This window comes from Lutjanus erythropterus, chromosome 1 (genome assembly GCF_056507025.1).
Source record: "Lutjanus erythropterus isolate fLutEry1 chromosome 1, fLutEry1.hap2, whole genome shotgun sequence".
In the NCBI taxonomy this organism is placed as follows: Eukaryota; Metazoa; Chordata; class Actinopteri; order Lutjaniformes; family Lutjanidae; genus Lutjanus; species Lutjanus erythropterus.
Window position 1 is genome coordinate 21,228,408 of NC_139317.1, and position 22,024 is coordinate 21,250,431.

Sequence of the window (22,024 nt, forward strand, 5' to 3'; positions counted from 1 at the left end):
TTTTTTTTCAATGGACACTGTCTGGTTTTGCCGCTGCAAGATAAATTTCAGACATGACAATATGTGCACTTAGATCACTTTTCTTATAGTTTCAATACCTTCAGTACTATTAAATGTTAGTATTGTATTGTTTTTAAATATGTGGTATTGGAAAAACTATTGATGCTTTGATACTTTTGACAACCTTACTAACAACTTGTGTTGGCACTTTTACCATTATGTCATTATGTCATTTTTTACTTTTTTTTTCCAAAAATATTTAATAAATGAATTAAGTAACTAGTAACAAATCTTGTGACTTATTCATACTGTTGGGGGAAAGAGAGAAATATACACTAAGCTATTATTTTGTAATTGATTGAACATGCTGTAATCCCAGTCAGTGCTCCTTTGACAGCAGCACAGCGTCTCTGTCTCCCCTCACACCATACGACTCAGGCAGGAGACCAGTGTTGGGCAAGTTACTGAAATAGTTATAGTTAGTAGTTTCTTCTCTCAAAACTAACTAAATTACTTTACCATTACCACATATATGAGTAATTTGTTACTTTGGAAATTAAGCTTTTCATTATTTTATTATTTTATTTTCTATTAAATTATTATAGCCATACTAGTTAGATTATTTTAGCCCCAATTGTAGTTGTAACTGGGACATGTTTCTGCCCCCTGGATATGTCATCCTGTTGAGGTAAGGTACAGTAAGAAGTAAAGAAATTAGGATGAAAGGAAATGAGGCAGCAAGGGAGTACATGTCAGATTCTCCTCCAGGTTACCTACAGTATATTTATAGCCACTGTTTACATGACCAAACAGGATAGTCTAAAGGTGACTAACAGAGATGTTCACCAAGTGGAATAATGATTAGGTGTCAGTTAAAGAAAGCCCACCACGAGGTGCAGGTGCTCCACAATACACTGACATGTCTGGACCTTTTTATTTATGCATGCCAGCACTAGTAATTACATATTAAAAAGCTGGAATTATTTAACTGCACCAAAAAAAGTCTTCTGGAAATGGTAGAGGTTATTAAAACTGTTGACAACGAGGAAAGGTAATTGCCTGAAAATGAGCGACAACGCACTGTTGTGCTCAGAACGTTTTTTTTCTCCCCCCCCAGCTCCCTCTTTAGCGTTTGCATTGTGCGGCATCACCCGGGTGTGTAACCTATTGCGTTCCGATTGCTCCCTTGCAATTAGTGCCCTTTTTGTCCTCACTTCAATAACGCCATGATTATGGAGACTTCAGGAGTATTTGCAGCATCCAACAGCTGTTGTCTCAGGGACTACCGGCTGAATGACAAAAACATGTTTTCTCTCTGCATTTCACTTCCCTGCCTGCCTCTTGTAATTATTATGTTTTATTTGGTGTGATGATGGGGTCTTGTTTTTAGTGTGTCTGTGATTAAGATATTCAAAGGACTCCTTGGAGTGTGTCACAGTCATTTTCTTTTTTATCAATCTCGACTTTTGATTTGTTTCCCGTGCAGTGCGGAGTGGATGGGAAATTAGACGTCAGCTTATCATTGTCTGACTGAGATTCAGAGTTTTATTTCTGAGAAATTCATGCCTAAAATGGAGAAATATACTGTATCTTACATTGAATGTAAGAGAGAGCGTTTTTATATATATAAATAAAAAGCTATTTAAGACATTCCAGTTCATCTTTCTTTTTTTAGAATTTCAGCACATAGTTTTTATGCTTGATACAGTCAAAATAAGGAAGTAAATCAAAAGCACTAATATTATATAGAGGAGTCATTAATGCATAACGCATGATTCTATAAATCGGTGCAAAATCAAAGTGATTTGTGTCATTTTCAAACGAAGCAATAGATATTCCTCATACCGTTTCTCACTTTATTCGACATTTTAGCTAAGCATCATCAGCCCACAGTCAACATATCAAACAATAATATTTCTTTGACAAGATCCCCAGTTAGACAGGTTATTTTTCATTTCCAACATATTTATTGTGAACATATACAGGACATGATATTGGGCAAGCGTCTTTGTTACTCACCATTTCTAGAGCTCTTTGTACAGCCTAAAACCTGTCCTCACTTTGTGCAAAGATTTTTTCAACAACTTTCATATATAATGTTTTCATATTTTATATACTTACAGGCTTATTTTGCTGGAGCATCAGCATATTAACCTTCAGTCTATTGTGCAGGAAGTAAATGATGGTGACTGGTAGGTTAGGTTTTTTCAACACTGAATTTTTTAAATATTTTGAACAGCTATTCTAAACTGCAAAAAATCAAACATGAATTTAATGGAATTAATGTCTTCTCATTAACTTAATGTAAATATATAAGTTTTATCTATTAGAGTGAATTAAACTTCCCATTACCATTTTAATATTTATTTTCAGAACACTGAACTTAGGTTTATAAGTTCTTCTAACTTGAAGACTTGAAATGATGAGTTGAATGACTGTACTGTACAAAGTCCAACCAACTCATCAAATTAAGTTTCTAAAGATCAGCATATTAGCACTGACTAGAAAGATCTACTTGTTTTGAATCATTACAAAATCACCTCAACTTGTCTTTTAAAATTCAGTCTATTCATTTCAGGGCAGCCAAGACATTAACTTTGTAGTATAGTTTAATGTTTTTGTTTTGTTTTTTGTTTTACATTGTACATGTTTAAATTGCAACAAGAAATTATTTTTATGTCATGCTTAGAGTCACTCTGTATTTATTTCTTGAATTCTTCAGTTTTGTTATAGCAGTTTGTAGATCTTCCTAATGCCAATTTTAGTGTTGTGTGGAGGTTTTGGTTTTGGTTGACTATAACTGGATTATGACAAATTGTAAAATATGTGCTCCATTCAAGCTCAAGCTTGTTTAGAGACTCTTAAACCCCATTTCCTGTGTTCTGCGGTTCCTCCTGACTGCAAATAGCATTGTTTCCCTGTTTGCCTGCACAGTACGGGCCCCTGCATTCTGGGGAGGAAATTATTTATATGGTCAGTGTCAGTTGATCATTGATTTGGTAATTACATGTTTCCCCTCGAGGCTGGGACAACTGATATACAAGGCCAATGCTAAAGGGGAGGTCTCTTGGTCTGTTATCCATGACTTATGGCTAATTTGACTCTGCTAGATAGCCCTCTTTTCTCTGCCAACTGCTTTTCAACACAACAAACACTTTAGCACAAGTATCATCTTTCTCCCGGGAGAATAGTGCACACACAGACGCTCAGAATGTGGTGGCAGACAGTTGAAACGATTTCATTGCTGACAACACACAGGGTAATAAAATACCAATTGCTACATGTTGTAACAAACCATTTTTGTGCTGCGAGGCAGTCACTGTCTTTTGAAACATGACGGCATGTTTTGTTGCATCAACACATTTTGCACATTAGAGATTGAAAACATGGATATGTAAAAGTGAGGATGGCCTTTGTGCTTAGTTTAATATACACACTGGACTTCATATCTCTGTGGCAATCTGCGGAGCAATTTGAAAATTAGTGTGTCATGAATTTTTAAGATCTGCTTTATTACTGTCCAATCCAATTCCAAAGTGACAAGACTTGATTTGTTTGAAGCTGTGTTTATTTGTCTATTTGGTGTTTCCACTCAGCGATTTGAGCTTTTCCACAGTTTGCAATGATCGTTTGAATGAGCGACTCTGTTTAGAGCGGCAATAAAAACATAAATTAGCAAACGACTTTCCCCTACCTTTGCCTCTCCAACCACAGGCATTTATAGCTAACTAGCACTCAATTTAATAAGTGTTTTGTCTTACTTTGCCTGAACAATAAAAAATGAATTCTGATTATTAACTGTATGAAATATGAGAGGAAGAAATTTTCCCCTAAGGGTGTCAGGACAGATAGTCGGTGGTATAACCTGCCTCTTAGCCTCACTACTGTGGTTTATACTGAACATGATCTTCTGGCAGCGCTGACTGCCAGGTGCTGAAAGCTTTGTTTATGTCACACATCAACCTAGAAACATTCCTATGTTGAGATTTATGGGGATCATTAGCTTTGTTTTTAGTACAGTAAAAAAAAAAAAGAAGCCTAATCTAGCCAACGCATCTCGGCTTTAGGTGTCTCAATCCCAGCTCCTGTTCACCCACATCAATGAGATCACAGAATACCTGCACAGGGAAGCTGTACACCACAGATGACAGCGCTGATAAGAGATAAACGTATTGAATTTGGCTGAATTAAATCAGTGATGACTATTCACTTTCTTCTGAGTGCCACTTGGAAACTCTCAAAAAAAAATCTTGGGGAAAGGGTTCAGGGCATTTTTCCAGCTATACAGCACCAGCCCCAGAGAGGAGACAATGAGACCCAGACGGGCTTAGTAGTCCAGAAACCATTCCTCTCTCAATGGGAACACGTCTTGGACACACACTCCAGTAGTTTTGTCTTGTATGTTGCTATCTGTGCGAGCTGCAGAGTGGAGGGGGTCCGTGCCAGGCGAGGGTCCATAGGGACCATTGGAATCGCTGGGGCTGGAGGAAGTTGGTCTGGGTCCAGTGGGGCGATCTGGGCTTGGTGACAAGCCAAGCTGTCTACTGCAGGGACGCTGGGAAAATGTAAATAAGAGCCTGATAAGGGCTATTGTTTTCATTCCATTCTCATCCCAGCTGAATGGCCTGCTCCCCAGCCACAGAGCATTTTATCTCGAGAGGGGGAGGGAGAGAAATGGAAGGGGCGGGGGTGCGAGAGATTTAAGAGCCCCCATAGGAAAATAAAAATAAACTCACTGGACTCTTCTCTTGTTTTAGCTAATTCCCCAGTATGTGATGTCCTACTTTGAAAGGACAAGAGCAGAAAACTTCAGAAGTTCTGCACCAACTGTCTTTGACAATTATGTTTGGCTTTCATTTGAAAATCAGTGAAGTGTGAATCTTTTATCAGGAATGATTTGTTATTTTATGGTGAAGACAGTGTGTATCAGTTTCTGACATTCTCTGTGTCATAACTTGACAGTAATTATTGTGTTGATACTAACCAGTGTTTCCATTGGCATCTACAATAATTTCTCCAGAAAAAAACAGACAGACATTTCAGAAACTGAACTAGCATTCCTGCTATTAATCTAAATTCTTCTGAAAAATAAGCTGTGGAAGGGTGCTTTGAAAAAAGCCAGACATATCTGACTCATTTACTGTTTCCTTCAAGCACGCCTGCGCAAAAGTTGCTCTGCTTTCACCAAATCCATTTTTGGTTGCCTGTTTTGTCCACGCTGTTCGACCACTGAAAGATGTTTGAGAGTTATTTTATAGACTAATCCAGGTCATTATTCACCTCTCCCAGGTGGAAGGCAGGGAGGACAGCGGTGCATTCCAGCTGTAGTCTCTCCTGTTGGAGGACTTGGCAGGTCGTGTCTGGCCCGGTGGAAGGGATGGAGAAGTGAGGGAGCGTCAGCTCTCCTGGGAGGGAGGGAGGTGGAAAGGAGGGGGAGGACTGGAGTAGAATGGAAGCTGGCACCACATTATCTCCAACAGTTGGTGCATTCCTTAATGATCAAGTGCTGGAGCAGCATCTGTGATGAAAGTGTGTGTACGTATGTGTGTGTGCATCTGTGTGTGTGTGCTTGAGAGAGGGAGCATATGTGTGCATATTAACATATGTTCACTGCGTTTGTTTAATTCCCCTTTACACCACTTTAAAAAGAAGCCTTTTCTGTGTTTTAGGGGGGAAAATGTCATCCACCGATGTTGTTCTGTGTGTCCAAAGATTATGATTTGAGGGGAGGATTTGTTGTTCCGGGAGAGGAAGCTGTCTCACCCAGGGGTGAGGTGCAGGGAAGAAGCGCTGAGCTCTGCTACTCCCCTCTGCCCTTAACCTCTGTTTTAAGATCTGTGATCTTTGTGCCACAGAGGGAGTTAACCCACACAAACACACACAACACACGCAGCCTTTTCTCTCTCCCTGTCTTGGGGTCAAGGGGACAAACTGTGAGTTGGGAATTGGAAAGTCAATAAAGCAGAAGTAATGTTATAATGACCCTAAGCTGAAGATGTCCTGTCGACCCCCATCACATTGGAGGAAGTGGACAATCAAACAAAATGGTCACTCTGCTTGATCTCTCTGAAAGCCATCCTTAAACAAGGCCACAAGAACTACTGACTCCCTGTTACTCCCAGTTTCTCTGAAGTTAGTGTGTTTGTCAGAGAGAGCTATGGTGTTTGGTTTGTGGATGCGGCGGGCAAGAGATGTTACAAACAGATATAAGGAAACAACACTTGTATACATTCTCAACTGTACAAATCCCTTCTTTGTTTGGTGTCGAACATGATAACAGTGAAAACTGGAAAAGTCCAAAATATTACATGTGACAGGCCCTTCTCGGCCTTTTCCCTTGTTTCTCTGTGTTTCACATTACGTGGAATCAAAAACACATGACAGCTACGTCAAACTGAGAAAAACCTCCTCTGTGGCATCATTTGAAACATTAACAGGCTTATGAATGGTGTCCTTTTGTTGCCAGAACTATGATCATGAATGATTAACTGTTAGATATGTGATTGGACAATTCATTGTGGAGCCCTGGGGCTTTGTGGTCATAATTAGTGTGTCTGTTTTGGTTTTGCATTTTGCTCCAAATCTAGAGAAACACGGTTTTACAAATTATATCATCCTCAGGCACTCTGTGAAACCTGAGATCAGCACACCCGTTTTATATTCATCAAATAGACATTAGTAGCAGTACATTAAAGAGATAGTTAGAATTATTTGATGTGGGGTTGTATAAGGTCAATAATCAGTGTATTAGCTACAGTAGGTCGGCGTGCTTCCAGTTTCAAGATGCAGAGAGGACGACCAGCACATAAGCTAAGCAATAACCTGCTGTGGAATTTTACCTACTTGAAAAGGTCCAATTGAAAAAAAAATCAATATCAGTTTAAGTGTACACTATATTTAAAATATTTTCAGCACTCTTAGCCAAGTCAAATATTGCTCTCTCCAAACTAACCAAGCTCCACAGGCAAAATCAGTAACTTGGGAGTTGCTGGTCTACAGCTGCCTGATCTTTTAGTTTGTGTGACTTTGTGTGACACCGAAGTCACACAATAACACAAACAAACTAACATATTGTGGCAGTGGTAGACCAACACCTCCCACATCCTGTGAGGTAAAATCGCTGATTTTTCCTGTGGAGCCTGGTTGGTTTGGAGAGAGCAATATTTGGCTTAACTGAGTTCCTGTCTCACGTCAAAGTAAAGCAGTGAAAATATTCTAAAAAATAGTGTACACGTAAAATGATATTGATTCTTTTAGAGGGAACTTTTTGTAAGTGGCTAAAATACTTTTTGTTGCTGACCCTGTTCACAGCAGTACATTGTGAAGCTTCCTTGCTGGTGCTCCTCTCTGCTTCTCCAAACTGTGGGCATGCAGACCAGCATCTACTGTAGTTAATACGCTGACTATCGATAAGTACTTCATACAACTTCACTTAAAAAATCCGACCTATCCCTTTAATTACTGTTCCAGAGTTGGATTGTCCAGGGTTGCTGCTTGTTTAATCAGACCCAGCGGGACTAGATGGTGCACGTCTTGATCCGGTTCAGACTGGAGGCAGTTGGTGGAGACAGTGGCTCAAGGTGGAGGCTTGCTTGTGCTGCTGGTGTTTGATGGGAACAGGCTGACCCCTATGCAGTGCAGGGATGGTGGAGGCCTGGGTCAGTCGGCCCAGTGTGTTCTTTATCAGCTACCCCAGCGACAGCATGGCAGATTGCAGCCATTTCTCCTCTGATTCATTGTCTTCTGGACAAATGTTAATTGTTTTCATCATTGGCAGCTATGTGAACGCTCGAACGTACCCAGTCTCACTCCTTGCCTCCCGCTTAATGAGCGTCTCTGCCGTTATGCTATCCCCACAATGCCTGCTTCCCTCCTCACTCCACCCTTAGCTCATCTCTCTACTGTCAGCCTGAGTCTCTTTTAATGTTCACTGTGCAATACCATCAAATAAAATACCCTTCTTTCATCTGGTACACTGACTTTCTTTAATTTTCATTTCCCCAAATAGATTTAGAGATTTATAACATCCACAAAACTATGGAAAAATATAGAAATTATACTCTATACACAATATTCAATAACCAGTGACTTATTTTTCATTCAAATTGCTTTATATTTATTTCTTTTTCAGAATCCTCATGCATGGAGAAACTTCTTTCTAAAGACTGGAAAGAGAAGATGGAGAGGCTCAACACAAGTGAACTGCTGGCAGAAGTCAAAGGTAGGACTAGCCGCTACCAAACAAACACCACTTTTAGCCGCGTTAACAAGTCCCTCATTCCTATCAGGCATACATTATCTATGTGCGGTATAATCTCAGACACAGCCCTGTACTCTGAAATAAAACAAAGGCCTTTGGCTGCCCTCCTCATTCATTTCTCCCTTCTCTTATCTTTTGTTGGAATGCCCGACTCTGTCCAAAGTGCTGTCTTCAAAATTCCAGCCCATTTAGACCCATTCTGAGGCTCTCTGTGCTTGTCAGCGGTTTATTGTTGTTGTCCCTTTAGACGGCTCTGAGCCCTCGCTACTCTTCTCTGGCACATGCGGTACATCCATGCCGCTCTGGTAATTGTTGAACCCAAAGTGTGCTTGATGTAAACAGAGCATGGCCGAGCTGAGAGGAGAGAAGCCGTTAAGAGAGGAGACACAGAGAGTCGTCTCCTTAGTGAGCCTGCGTTTGAGTGGAATGTCTCGACTCTGACAGTGAACGCCCCATGCGGTGTATCAACGGCAGCACGCAACTCAGCACTCCCCCAAAATGTGTGTTTATGACAGGGTGAAGGTGGGCCGAGGATGGGCAGGGCTGCTGCTCAGTCCTTAGCACTGACTGTTACTGAGAGCTGGTGTGTTTATACAGCACAGGAAAGCACAATACCAGCTGGCTGATAACACCAGGCTGTCACTGACTCCTGCACTCTCCCTCACCGATCATTAGACAACTTCTTGTGGCTTGTTTTTATTTCATGGAATCCACCTGGACAATATGAACTTAAAGGAGAAATATGTAATATATTTGCTGTACTAAATCATAATCAGAGATTAAGGAAGTTGTAATACTGACTTCTCCAACAACAACACTACAGCCAGCCTTTGAAAATTTAATTCTGGTGCAGAACATCTGTTTTTGTTTTGGCCACCCTGCCTGATTCATGACTATTCACTTTAAATCAAGCTAAAATTAAGTGTGTTCGATTGGTTAGAAGTAACTGTCTGTTTCTGTGAGAAATCACTGAACTCAAACACAGTATTTTGGATTTGGACTATAGTACCCATTTTTAAATGCTAGGGTCTTACATCTTTTTTTTTTTGGTAATTGGTAATACTAACATATTAATGTGCCTATAATAAACATTGGTTAACAGGTAATAAGGCCCTTATAAGATGCCTGTTAAATCGGTATGTGTTAATAAGACTATATAAGTGTTAATAATAGCATACATTTACAAGCATTTGCACAGAAAGAAACTTGTTAACAGTTTATAGACAACTTTAAAATGTTAATAAAAGCCTTATTAGTTTCTTATAATTGTTCATAACAGTATTGCAAACACATTGAGTTCTATAAGCGTATCTATTATGTCACTGTTAAACGTTTATTAAGCCTTTGTTGTTGCTTTATTAAGATTTACAATTAACTATGCATTTTGGGGTTACCCAATCCAAAGTGTGTATAGTGCTCTATACTGCTTCTAAATGCCACATAATCTAACGAGAAACATTCGATTGTTGGGATTTTTTTTGTTTTTTTTAACAGGTATACAGTCTGGTTAACACATATTAATATTAATAAGCATCTTATGAGTGGTTTATTAGCTGTTAACTAATGTTTATTAGAGGCACCTTAATATAAAGTGTTACTTTTTCTAAAAGATGACTCTGTGACATACATAAATAAAACTAGTGTTTGGTTTTAATTATTTAATTACACTTGCAGAGCAAAGGGGAAAAAAGGCTGTCGAATGTTCTAATAAGTATATTCATTGGCAATAACCTTAATGAACTGAAGGATAAATCACTTCTTGGTAAACTAGATTCATTGTACCTGCCCTGGTATACTGTATGCCACTGTAGATCAAAGTGCACCGGGTAAAATGTTTAAAATGATTTAGCCTTTTGAAAGCTGGTCTGTTAAATTACAGGCAGGGCATTTCTCCTGTTTGATGAATGGGAACGGGAAGGTTACTTGGTGGTCTGTAAACAGGTAGGGAGTCTGATAATAAACACTATGGCCTCTGTCTGTTGATGAGTTATGGAGACAGTCTATACACCACAGTTACCAATATAAATGCTTCCCCCTATCACAGTGGCAGCCTTAGATTTTTAATTAGCATGCCATTTCATATGACTGTAGACATTTCAAAGGGCTGCTTTGTGCTCCCCCTTACAAATGTCTCTCTCTCTCGGCGTTTGATGTCTGCCTGATGTAAATACGGGCAATTAAAAAGAAGCCCAGGGTTGGAGACGCACAAGGTCCGCCTAATTAAAACACAAACAAAGGTACCAAGCAGAAAACACCTTATGATTAAGATCTAAAGTGTTATGATGAATCAGAGGTTCCATTAATTGTTAGGTTAAAGTCGGTACAAAAGGCAAACACGCCTGTAGGATTTAAATGAATGAAAGAAAGCTAGAGACTAAAGGTTGACATGCAGATAAAGACTGCAGCACCTACTGGCAGAGTGGCCTTGTATCTTCTACTGTATGCTGATTGCTCAAGCAATTATACTGAGCACTTTGTAGGCTACCTTTTGACATTGTTCCAAAACATCAAAACCTTGAAAGAAGAAGTAACTGTCTTATTGCAGAGATGAGCGCTGGAATAATTTTGTCTCAAAAAATGAAAGCCAAGAACAATAGGTGTGACAGAATCTTTACCTGAGGCTTTTACCTGTGAAAAAAAAAAAGACATTCTTTCACCGCACTTGTGTTCAAACATGCCCTGAATACTTTGTGCTGTTGAGGTGAACACACATACAGTAAACAAACAAAGCAAAACAATTGTATCAACAACATCAGAGATTCTCTTTTCAAGGTCTGCTAACCCAACCTAGCATTTATCTCTTACAGATGACACGTCTCTAATTATAGCTTGTTCACGTGTGGGTGTTTGGAGACATAATGCGCTGTTTCCGAGGTAAAGACATTTTTCTAGGTTTCAGAGTAAGAGGAAACAAGTGCAATAATCCAGTGGAGGTGCTGCGCTTAAGCCAGACATGTAGAATGGTGTTATTAAGGGTTAATGATCTCAAATCTCCATCTGCCTTTTCTTGTGTGCTGTTAGGGCTTAGTATCAGCAGGGGCAGGCAAAAAAAGAAAGGAGTTTGTGAAGGAGCATTAGTGGCGGATTTCTTTTCACCAGTCAATTCCAGAGCTAACTGTTTGTTTTCATACCTGAGCTTAGCTGTCAATCTGCAGGAACGATGAGGAGGGAGATGAAATCTCCTGAACAAAACCACAGAGCAAGAAAGGGAGGCCGGCTGGAAGGGCTCCAAACCACAGAAAGTAGCAGATAATGGGAGGCAAGGTGGAAGGAGGAGTGCAAAGCAGCAGACAGAGAAAAAGATTTTAGACTTGACATTTATAATTATATACCTTAAACAGATTTTTCTCTTAAAAAGCTCCATTCACTGCATGATTTGTGATGTTCATAATCACATATATTATTGTACTGTACTGCACGATATGGTAAAAAAAAATAAATTTATAAATCATATTGTGATTATTTTGACAGATATTGTAATTGCAATGTGATTCATGATTAGTGGGAATGATCATACCTGTATAGCAATTTTATTTTCAACTGAAAAAAGTATTAAAATTGTGATGATGTGACATTTGTACCAAACAAAGCCATCCGAAAAAGAAGATTTGCAGGCCACGACATCTCTGCAGCACGACAGTACTTCATTATAATTCTGTTTTGTCACACATTTTAACTTAATGAAAAAAAAAAAAAAAAAATCGCAGCTTCTGAGATTTGAATCTTGACTATGTCCATATTCTGAATTAAATAATATTTTGATTAATTGTGCAGTCCTAACTGTGCACATATGTATGCACACATAGAATATGTCAAATGTATACAAATATAGTACACAGAGTCCTACGACAGATGAGGTTGCTCTCTGTTGCATGCTTGCTCTGTGCAGGGCCTCTGAACCTCATACCCAACAGAGCTGTTTAAGTTTCCCTGCTGAGTGCCAGTTTCCCGGCCCCCCGTTGGGGGGGTGGGGGGCGCAAAGTGCTGAAGCATTTACTCAAACTGAAGGAAAATATGTAGTTACTAAATTGGAACACAAGCTGTATTCATTCTCCTGGAATTTGCAAATATATATGTATAAAATAAGAAAAAAGCTTAGCATTGTACACTAGCGTTGAAATGGCATTTTGAGTCCTGAAGCAGAAAAATCAGGGGCTCTTGCACTGTCACAATCAATTTAAGAATGGTGTCTACATGACAGTAGTCGGCTGCACGCAGACAGTCCTGTGGCAGGCAGATAAGTGGAAGCTCTTTAGGAGGAGAACACAGGGCAGGGCAGGGCGGCAGCTGAGACTGATTCGATGCTGGCCCTACCTGTGCTGGCATTACTCCTGCACAGACAGAAAGGAGTCCACTGTGTGAACACAGAGCCCATATTGTTCAGCCATATAGGTTAGCCTCAAAACACCATTATTTACCTTAAAAATGTAACTTTATTCTTAATGGCGTCCATAAAGTGAGGGTGTGATGCCACTGTAGATACACAGCACAGTATCTGTGTACTCACTTTCCAGCAATACTTGAAACATGTAGGAAAATAATTGTGTATTGTAGACTTCTATTGGCTTGCATGTTTTTACAACATACTGTATATAAATATTATGCATATCATATTTACCCAAACATACAAAAACATTCACACAAACAGCACAAAACAGTATCTGTCCAGTTGCTCTAGTCAAAAATGCCTCAGTTAGCATTTTCTCCACAACACTTCAGTCAACTGTTTGCCCTGTGCACTCAGGTGAAATATGAGCCACAGTAAATCATTATTCCTCAGGCCACATTTGCCAGATGAATGTATGAGAGTGTTGGACTGTGTGTTTTTCTCCTCTAATGAATTGAGGAATTTAGCTTGTGGCAATGGAGGTAAAAAAGGAAGTGCTGTCCTCGTGTGTGTGTGTGTGCGATAGGGATAGAGTTCTCAGTTTGTGTTCTGAATCATATTCCAGTAGTTTGTCATAGTTTGTTTCACTAAAGACTTTTAAAGTTGTATAATACATTTCATGCAAACAAGCGCATTAAGCCTGTTTTCATTTGAAGAGAATGTAAAACATTTTGACAAAAACACACCTTTGTCATTCATAAAGGGAAAGAAAAGCAAAACATCTAAATTTTAGGGACTTTAGCACATGCCAAATGGCCAGGAGAGATGTTTGGATTTTTTTTAAATAACTTTCCCTTTTTTTAATAACACTTAAGACCTAATTTACCTCCATGTGGGCCTCCTCCTGTTGTATGCACAATCTCCACTTAAACATACGACATGAACCAAAAACATGTATTAATCACTCTGTACTGCCAATGTGTGAATGGATTGTAACGTAACTTTCAAAATGAAACCCAACTTTTTGATTTTTTTTATACCCTATGCACTGATTTCACATATTTTTTCCAGGAAAATCCAAAGGATGTGACATTTATGCATGTTCCCAATCTCGTCAGCTGTCCTACTCCAGCAACAGTGTGGGAAAACTAGCTACTAGCTAACTAGTCCACAGACGTCAACAAACGACTGGCATGCACAACAACACAAGCCTAACTTTACTTACTTCAAATGATGTTGGCCAATCATGTTCAATCTCATGTCAGGTCCAAGCCAAGTCAAGTCACATTTCATTTGATTAGCCCAATATCACAAATCATAATTGGCCTCATTGCCCCCTGTCCCCTTACCCTTTATCGGGTGAGGAACCCCCCCCCCCCCCTTTAACTCATGCATATACACAAAGTATAAGTAGCAGCAGAAAACAATGTAAAATAGAACTTCTTTTATTAGATAGTTAAAAAAAAACAGCTCTCTTGCCTCTTTACAAGCCCACCTGCTCTCCTCTGTGTGGACCACCACATCTTCATTTTGAGCTCAAGAAGCTGACATCATTAATTCACTCTCCTACCTAAAGCCACTCTGATGTTATAATAATAAAGTTTAAAACAAACATGTATGATAGGTCAAATTACTTCAAAGAGAACTAAGTTCTTATACTTTGTGAACTATGCACTGCTTTGAGCTTTGCTGTGTGTTCAGCTATTGTGATGTGGATTAAAGCCAGACAAAACGCAGGCATTGTTGATACACTTGTCCATCAAAGACAACAGCAGGAAAGTGTTTTGAAAGATCGTGTTTGGAATCAAGTACATTCTTCTTTAATTATCAGCTGTATAGGTAAGAGCACTGAATAAATGTTCTTTGAAAAGAGTATGAGATAACATCTAACTCCTAATTCACTCACAAGGTTTTGCAGACAATAAGCTGTTGCCTTCATCAGTGTCTTGCAGGCGTTAAGAGCTTTGTATGAGAGAGACCTTGAAAACAGTGTATGCTTTTTTTATTTTAAGGGCACAGGGGTCAGACTCATCATCATAAAGGCCATGAGAGATGAATAGAAGGATTGGAGATTGTTTTCCTGCAATGATCTTTGGTTTATGCGGTCTTGCATACATACAACACCCTCTGTGCGGTAGTGCCCGGATCTCTGGTTTGTCGCACTGCATTATCAAGTCAAAGAATGATTATTCAAGTACTGAGAGGACAGAAGTAAAGTTTCTGCGCTGAGTTATTTTTTTTTTGTCCTCAGTGTGAATTTCAGGGTTGCTGGCATTCCCTGTGGAGTAGTATGTTCAGGTCGAGCCTCTATCTTGGCTTTGATGAAGTACCTTGTCCAGTGTCATGGATAGACAGTGAAGTGCTGCAGCTTTTACATTAGCATAATTATACTGAAGAGTGAAGCTTCCTCTATCATCAAAATATTAGCCTCCATCAGTGTTCAGCGTGAACAGCAAAACCACCGTAGATGAAGTGTGTGTGCATTAATAACCTCTCCATATGCCAATCAAAGGATTTCTTAAAAAAAAAATCGTCTGCTGAGCCGTTTGAATGATTTTGATTCTGGAAAAGTGTCTTATTATCACATCAATACTTAAATATATATGTACACACACACACACACATGCAGATAGAAATACAGATATACTGTCTAGACTATCATTAGTGTTTCCAAAAAGTGAAAAGCTGTTGAAAGTCTCAAGCACATAAGTTTCCATGCTTTTAAAAATTTTGAGAAGATCTGACTTTTTATTACGAAGATGATGGGAACTAGCCTATGTGCAGTTTTGAGTAAGTTGCTCAGAGTGTGTAATAAGTTACTTTTTACTTATTACTCCTTTGAAAAGTAATTATATTACTTTACTCATTACTTGGTATCAAAATTAATTCGTTTTATTGCTAAATTACTTTTGTACCTTATTGGCAGCCTTATTGTGCACCAAAGTGTAACCGCTAATCTAGCTAACTGTTACACCCAGAAAGCTTTTGTTGTTAGCTGTCCAGATTTCGGCTGTGGTGTTAATAAAACTCTTTCTCTTAGTAATGTGCGGACTACAGTTACAACAACAGACACTGTGGTTAATGCACAGGGTTGATGAGCTGGGTCGTAAAAATTAACATTGTGATTAGTAGGGAAAAAAGGTGCATTTCCCCAGAGACAGAGGCTGGGCGTGCTTTTACGCACGATGAGACAGCAGCTGTAACTTCTTTGATTATTTAGTTTCATCTGGTCTGTCAAGTTTATAACCACAGTTTTTAGTTTTGCTGCTTGAATGTACCACATATTTGCTGCAGTGACATTACTGCAAAAACACTGAAAGCCGTTTCTCTCATCATTAACGTACATCATTAAGGAAAACACTCAGGCATCAATACAACACGTAATCAAGAAATCACCCGGAAGATATATAATTTAAAAAGTAATACAGCCTACAGAGACAAGTAGTGGTACATGTATGGGTCTCTAAATTGGATAAAATAACATGCTCGGGTGGATGGCTCCTACAGACGTACATACTCAGATGAACCCAGAGCCCATCCATGCATCACTACTACCTAGGACAAGAAATAAATCCTGTAACACAGTAGAACAGCATTACTTGGATTAGTGACTGTAACATGATTACTTACTACTAATTACTTATAATTACTATAATCAATGTTTTGAAAACTGTAATCCCTTACACTACTTGCTACTGGCTAAAGTAGTAATATTACAGTTACAAAAGACTGAGTAATGCGTTACTGCCTATATGTTCATATATAGGAAGCTTGGGGACTGAGTCGCTGCTGCCAGTGGATGACATGGTGCTTGTGACTCATCGCTCATGCTTGTTAATGGGGTTTTATTGGCAAGATTAACAGCTTTTATATCATGGCAGAGGCAGCAAGCCAGGTAAAACAGCTGTTGCTCATATTGTCTTGGTTGTAGGGCATGGATACGCGTTAACACCATATTACTGGAAACACATATGGCCTTGTAGCGTTGCTGAACAAGTGTATATTCAGCAGTACTTAAAAGTAAAGACATACCATAAAACTAGTTTAATTTTCTGCCAGTGTAGATCATCAATATGTCAGATTTTTGTGTGATAAAATGTGTCAGTCATATTTAATATCCCAAAAGTGAATTTGGTATAAACACTGACTTGCGTTTCACGTTTTTGTCAAAGCAGTTTTATGGTTTTGAAGAAAGGTCTGTGAGCAGGAAAAATCCTATTTTGAACACCAAAGAAGGTACCAATAGATGCCATTAGCTGCTATTCAATTGGCTCTTTGTGTTTTCCACAGAAAGATTGGACAAAGGGTCAGATGACCGCAGAGTTCACACACGTGTGCATTTACTCAGAGGCATGTACCTTTCATCGATTGGAGCAGCATGCAACACACATCTGTACACACTCGTGTCTACATTCACACACACTTTAGGAGAGAGCAGAGAGGGAGAGAGCCTCAGCACGCAAGGCATTCAAGCAATGTGCGGTCTGTGTGCAGATACAGCTCGGTACAATCGTAGCATTTAGACAAGTCTTAATTTACTTAGGATAGGCTTGCAGCATATGGAAGCATCCACAATAGCTGACTGATAGAGAGACAAAGAAATTCCAGTCTTCTGGCGCTAAAAAACTCAATTCAGATCTGGTCATAATGGCTCAGCTGTCGTAACCAAAGGAAGGGAAGAGAATAGGGTGCCTTGTGATTTTCCCCCTTTTCACCCTCGCCCTGCCTCGCTTTTCTTCTTTTTTTTGTGCCTGAATCTTTTATCTGTGTTATTCACTCGGGACTCTTCAAAGTAACAAGCCTCCTTCTTTTTCCCCGGTACTGGACTTGGAACCCAAATTAGAGACTGCTTGATTAGAGCAGAGAGGAGGGAGCCAAGAGAGAGGGAGATGTGGGTATTGGACAGAACAAATCGCACCCCTACAAAGTGCCTTTTATCCAAAGACCCCAAGGCTCAAATACCCCCATCCCTCCCCAAGCAACCATGGCTCTGCTTGTTTCCCTCTTATCATTTATTTAGTCACCCGTTGATGTTTTCTGCCCTACTTTGTGACGTTTAAAAGAGGCAGGAATCTCAAAAGGTGAATGCTGAATGGGCTGAAACTGAACAGCACCGCCTCTCCGTCTCCTCCTCCTACGTGTCAATCTAGCATCTCTGAAGTTAACATGGTGGCCTGAGGAAAAAAAAACAAGAAAAGTGCCAGCACAGCTTGACCGCTCACTCCTGGGATTCTCTTCCTGTGTCAGGCTGGTATTGTCCTACTGGGCTTCAGTCGTCTAACAGGAGGATGTCACAACATGTTAGGTCTGGGCCGACTGCTGGGGTTTATGTAGCGCCAAAGCATCTCTGGGCTGTCTGTCTGCCATCGGAAGTGCAATGTGAGGAGACATGTTAACGGGCAGACCCCAGCCCCACTGCTGTTAAAAGCCATGCAATATGCAGGAAACGGCCTCTTTTGTCAGCAGGCTGGTCAGACACAGACCACGACTCTCCTCTTCTGCACCACCCAATAAAAGTTTTATCTGCATTTTAAAGCTGATCCATAATTTAAAGCAGGAAGAAAGAGATTTTAACACTAACCACTCAACAAAAAACATATGCGCCTGATTTTCCACTAAGCTGTGTACAGTCTCAAAGGTGAAATTCTTCCATCGTGTTTTCTCATTTGCATGTTTAGACACCAAAAGTTGTGTTTAAAGCCCCTTTTTGCCCTGGACAAAAATACCACTAACATCTGGCTTTTGTCTTCAGTGGGAAATGGTACAATCGGCATTCAGTCCCGGGTCAAATGACTGCAGTAATCGAAGGTATTTATCAGTTCTGGTCCAATTGGCAGTGATACAAACTGATAACACCTGAGTGGACGTGTTATTTTTAGCGAAGGAAATGAAAGCTTGTTGCCTCCGTCAGTAACTTCTGCGACTCCTTTGCCCCCTTTTCATACACATTTATACACAAGCTGCTTAACTCAACTCTGTTTCACTAAATGTTTCGGCCCTGTGAGTATGCACCCACTCGAAGGCGTGTATTTAACTGAAACGCACTCATCTTCAGTCGAGTGCATGAATGATGGATAAACATTATATTTCCAATAAATCCGTCACTTTAAAGTCCCCATTATTTTATTCCAAAGCTTTTATTATGAAGCAGCAAAATTAGTAAATGTCAGGTCATCAACAGTAACAAAGCTCCTTAGCTGAAAGTGAACATGAAATGAAAAAAAAAAGCATATAAAAACTTCAAACCTCAGAGATTCAGTTTGAAGCTATTAAATTACTGAGAGCAGGACACGCAGAAAACTCTTTCTCTCTGCTGTCCTGCACATACAAGTTTTGGATTTTCAGTGTATTAGGAAAAAACAAAATGGCAAAGTCATCTACTGACAATGAGAAAAGGGTCAATTGGCTATTTTTAGCAGGTTTACCTGCATTTAAAATATGCAATAATTATGGAGTAAAAAATGGTATAAATGTCCCTTTTCAGCATTCACTAGTATTCTGAACTATTTTGTCATTCTTTTGATTAAGAATTGATTTAGAAAAAAAGACTTAAATGATAAAAATTAGAATTAACAATGAGGAAAGGCCCAAATTGCAGAACAGAGGGTAGTTTGGGATTCCCACAATTCAGCTCAACATCAAAACAATGGGCCCTCTGTTAGTATTCTTTTGGTGTCCGGGCAGAACTGAGCTCTTCACAGTCAGACTAGCCCATCAGTGGATCCTTAGTGCCAAATCCTCCTGCACATTCAGGCGCACAAGCACAAAATATAAAAAAAACTGCTGTACATACCAGTACATTTTTGTAATTCTGTGTACTTTTTACAGTGTTGACAGTCCTAAACTAGTGAGTGATCATCAGAAATGTGTAATTAGGCAGGCTGAGAGGGCGTCATTGAGTCCAGATGTTTGGTTGCCAACTCAAGGTCACCTATGCCGGCCCTGAGGCCTGATGGGCCTCGTCTTCATCTGGATGATGATTTTCATTTTTTCCTTTCCTTTCTTTCTATCTTCCCCTCTCCTTTTCTCTCTTCTCTCTCTGTCTGTCTTCCTTTATTACTTTCTTTAGTCCATCCCTCCTTCCCACCACAGTATTGATAGCAGTGATTTATTGTGACAACGACTGATGTATCTTGCTGGTGACCTGTAAAAGGCAGCTCCTTCATGGACACAGCCAAAGGTTAATAAAATTGGTGCTGATTGTATCAATTTTACAGATAAGCCATTCACAACAAGTGTAGTCGGGTGAATAAGAAGTCAATTCAGGCCTTGGAAACTGCACGCAGGCCCAATGAATAGCTGCTTTTAGGTGCTTTTTTTTCGTTAGGAGGATAAATGGAGAATTGCAGCTCTCTTCCATTGCAGCAGGCAGCGAAGGCAGAGCGAGGCGAACCGAGGTTCAGACAAGCCTGCCAGTAAATTGCCCTGAATGGGTTCTGGAGGTTGACAAGCCCTATTAAGACAAACGGCTTTCCTCATCGGAGAGATAAAATAAATCAGGTGTTTAGTCAAATTAAAATAGTTTGAGTGGAGAGGGCCCCTGGGAGCTCTCGGAGAAACTCAAGACAGATGTGGCCAGAGACGAGAGGAAGAAACCCAGGAAAGAATTCAGCTCCTGTTGGCCCCAGGCCAGACTACACTGTACTGTTATCTGGATCTCTAGGCTTTTATCCCTCACTCTCTGTCTCTTCTGCCGGTTTTCCCATCTCTTTTTTTTGTATGTTCTCCCAGATCAGCTTGTCACACAGGAGTGCAGTGGGAGGAGAGTGAGTTACTGTCTAGCCTCTCACTGGCAATTATGTTGGCGGTGTAAGTCAATGGTAGGATCACTTAGCATTGATTAGGCGGAGGGAGAGAGCAGTGCAGCGGAGCCGCTCTCTCTATCACACACAGTGCGGACATGTGACTGAAAAGAGAGAAGGAAGCCGATTGTTCTGTCATTGCATACAGTAACTAAACAGACAATTAAATAATGTTTAGTGTTGAACGATTCAAAGAATCCAAATTTTACCAAAATCGCAATATGGACTACTGCGATTTTCAAATAGCAGGAGCCCCAATATTTGTTTATGACAAAATATGTCTCAACATCTTTGTTATTATTCCCGCTGATATTGCAAATCAATCACAATTGCAATATCAGTGAAAATAAAGACAATTAGATATTAGATTTTAAAATGATTCAGTCCTAGTGTTGATCGTTATGATAGAAATTAGGGATGTTCCCGGCATTTATTTCCTTGAAATTTTAATTTAGACTAGCTGACAAGTCTAAAAGTAAGAAAACACTCAAACAGTTAAAATTCAGCACAATGTATTACTTGATAAGCTTAAACATCCAAAAAAGAGCAATTTGAAGAGCTGCTCTCCTCACAGGTTAACATCCATGTTTGTGTTGAATGTTGTTACACATTGCTCCATTCGAATGTTTATATGTCAGTTTATTCTGACACCGCCTACATACAAATTTATTTTCATTTTCTCAATCAAAATACTGCCAAACCGTGCTGTTTATGAGCTGTCATCTGTCCCACTTTGCTGATTACAACATCCAGGCCTTCCAGGAAATAGCAAGGAGAGAGGGGTGATACCGTCTGTCAGAGCTGCAGCCCTGGCTAGTGGAGGGCAGCTGCATAACACCTTAGACTCAACAGTAAACTGTCCTTATGCATTAATAAAATATGAATAAACAGTTTAAACGACTAGTAATTTTGGTGCCAACTTTCAAGGGTAGCAACGTTTAATTGACTAGACATCTAACTAAACATGCGTACAGATCATATCTCTGGTGTGTAAACATTGCTTTTGGTGCAGTTTCTTGCCAAGTTGTAACAATCCTTTCAAAGTTTTCCGCCAATGTGTTGCTACTGGAAAGGCCATATAATAAAAAACTTGTCAAGGCCAGTGCAAACACTAACTCTCAACACTTTCTTTATATTCACCCTTGGTAGTCTGACATAAGCTGCCACCTCAGTTTGACAGCTCCCCGCAGCTCTTTGTCCATGCGCTGGGAACAATTCCTTCCCTTTCTCCCTGTGAAAGCTGTGAACACCAGCTACAGTAAAATAGACAACTCCAGGCTGTGTGTGACCTTAACACTTTCTCAATTCACCACAGTCGGTTCGCTGCCCGTGTGGTTTTCTTTGTATGATATATTGTGTACAGTACTATAGCACAATATGATGATCGGTGTGTGCAGCATGGTCACTTTTATTTTTTATTTAGTGGTGTACAATGACCAAGGCCTTCTGCAGGCTTTCTTACAAAAGTCTACACCCTGACAATTTAGCCTTGACTGCTATGAAACCTTTTATGTACTTTTTTTTTCATCTTTCAGGTACGCATACCTGTATCTGTGTTTATGACTCAGGCTCTCCATCTTGCGTCGATCCTTTCCACTCCTGACATCGCTCCCTGTAACTCTCTCCCCTCTCACT

General features: G+C 39.8%; 1 protein-coding gene across 5 annotated transcripts in view; it reads left to right on the forward strand.

The window, feature by feature from the left end:
* The window catches only part of sox6 (SRY-box transcription factor 6), a 172,872-nt gene that overhangs the window by 77,297 nt on the left and 73,551 nt on the right, over positions 1 to 22,024 (forward strand). For all 5 annotated transcript variants that reach the window (XM_084716580.1, XM_084716603.1, XM_084716587.1 and 2 more), the window contains one exon: positions 8,132 to 8,221. In XM_084716580.1, coding sequence (XP_084572706.1) covers positions 8,132 to 8,221 — 90 coding nt within the window. The remainder of the gene's footprint in view (positions 1 to 8,131; positions 8,222 to 22,024) is intronic.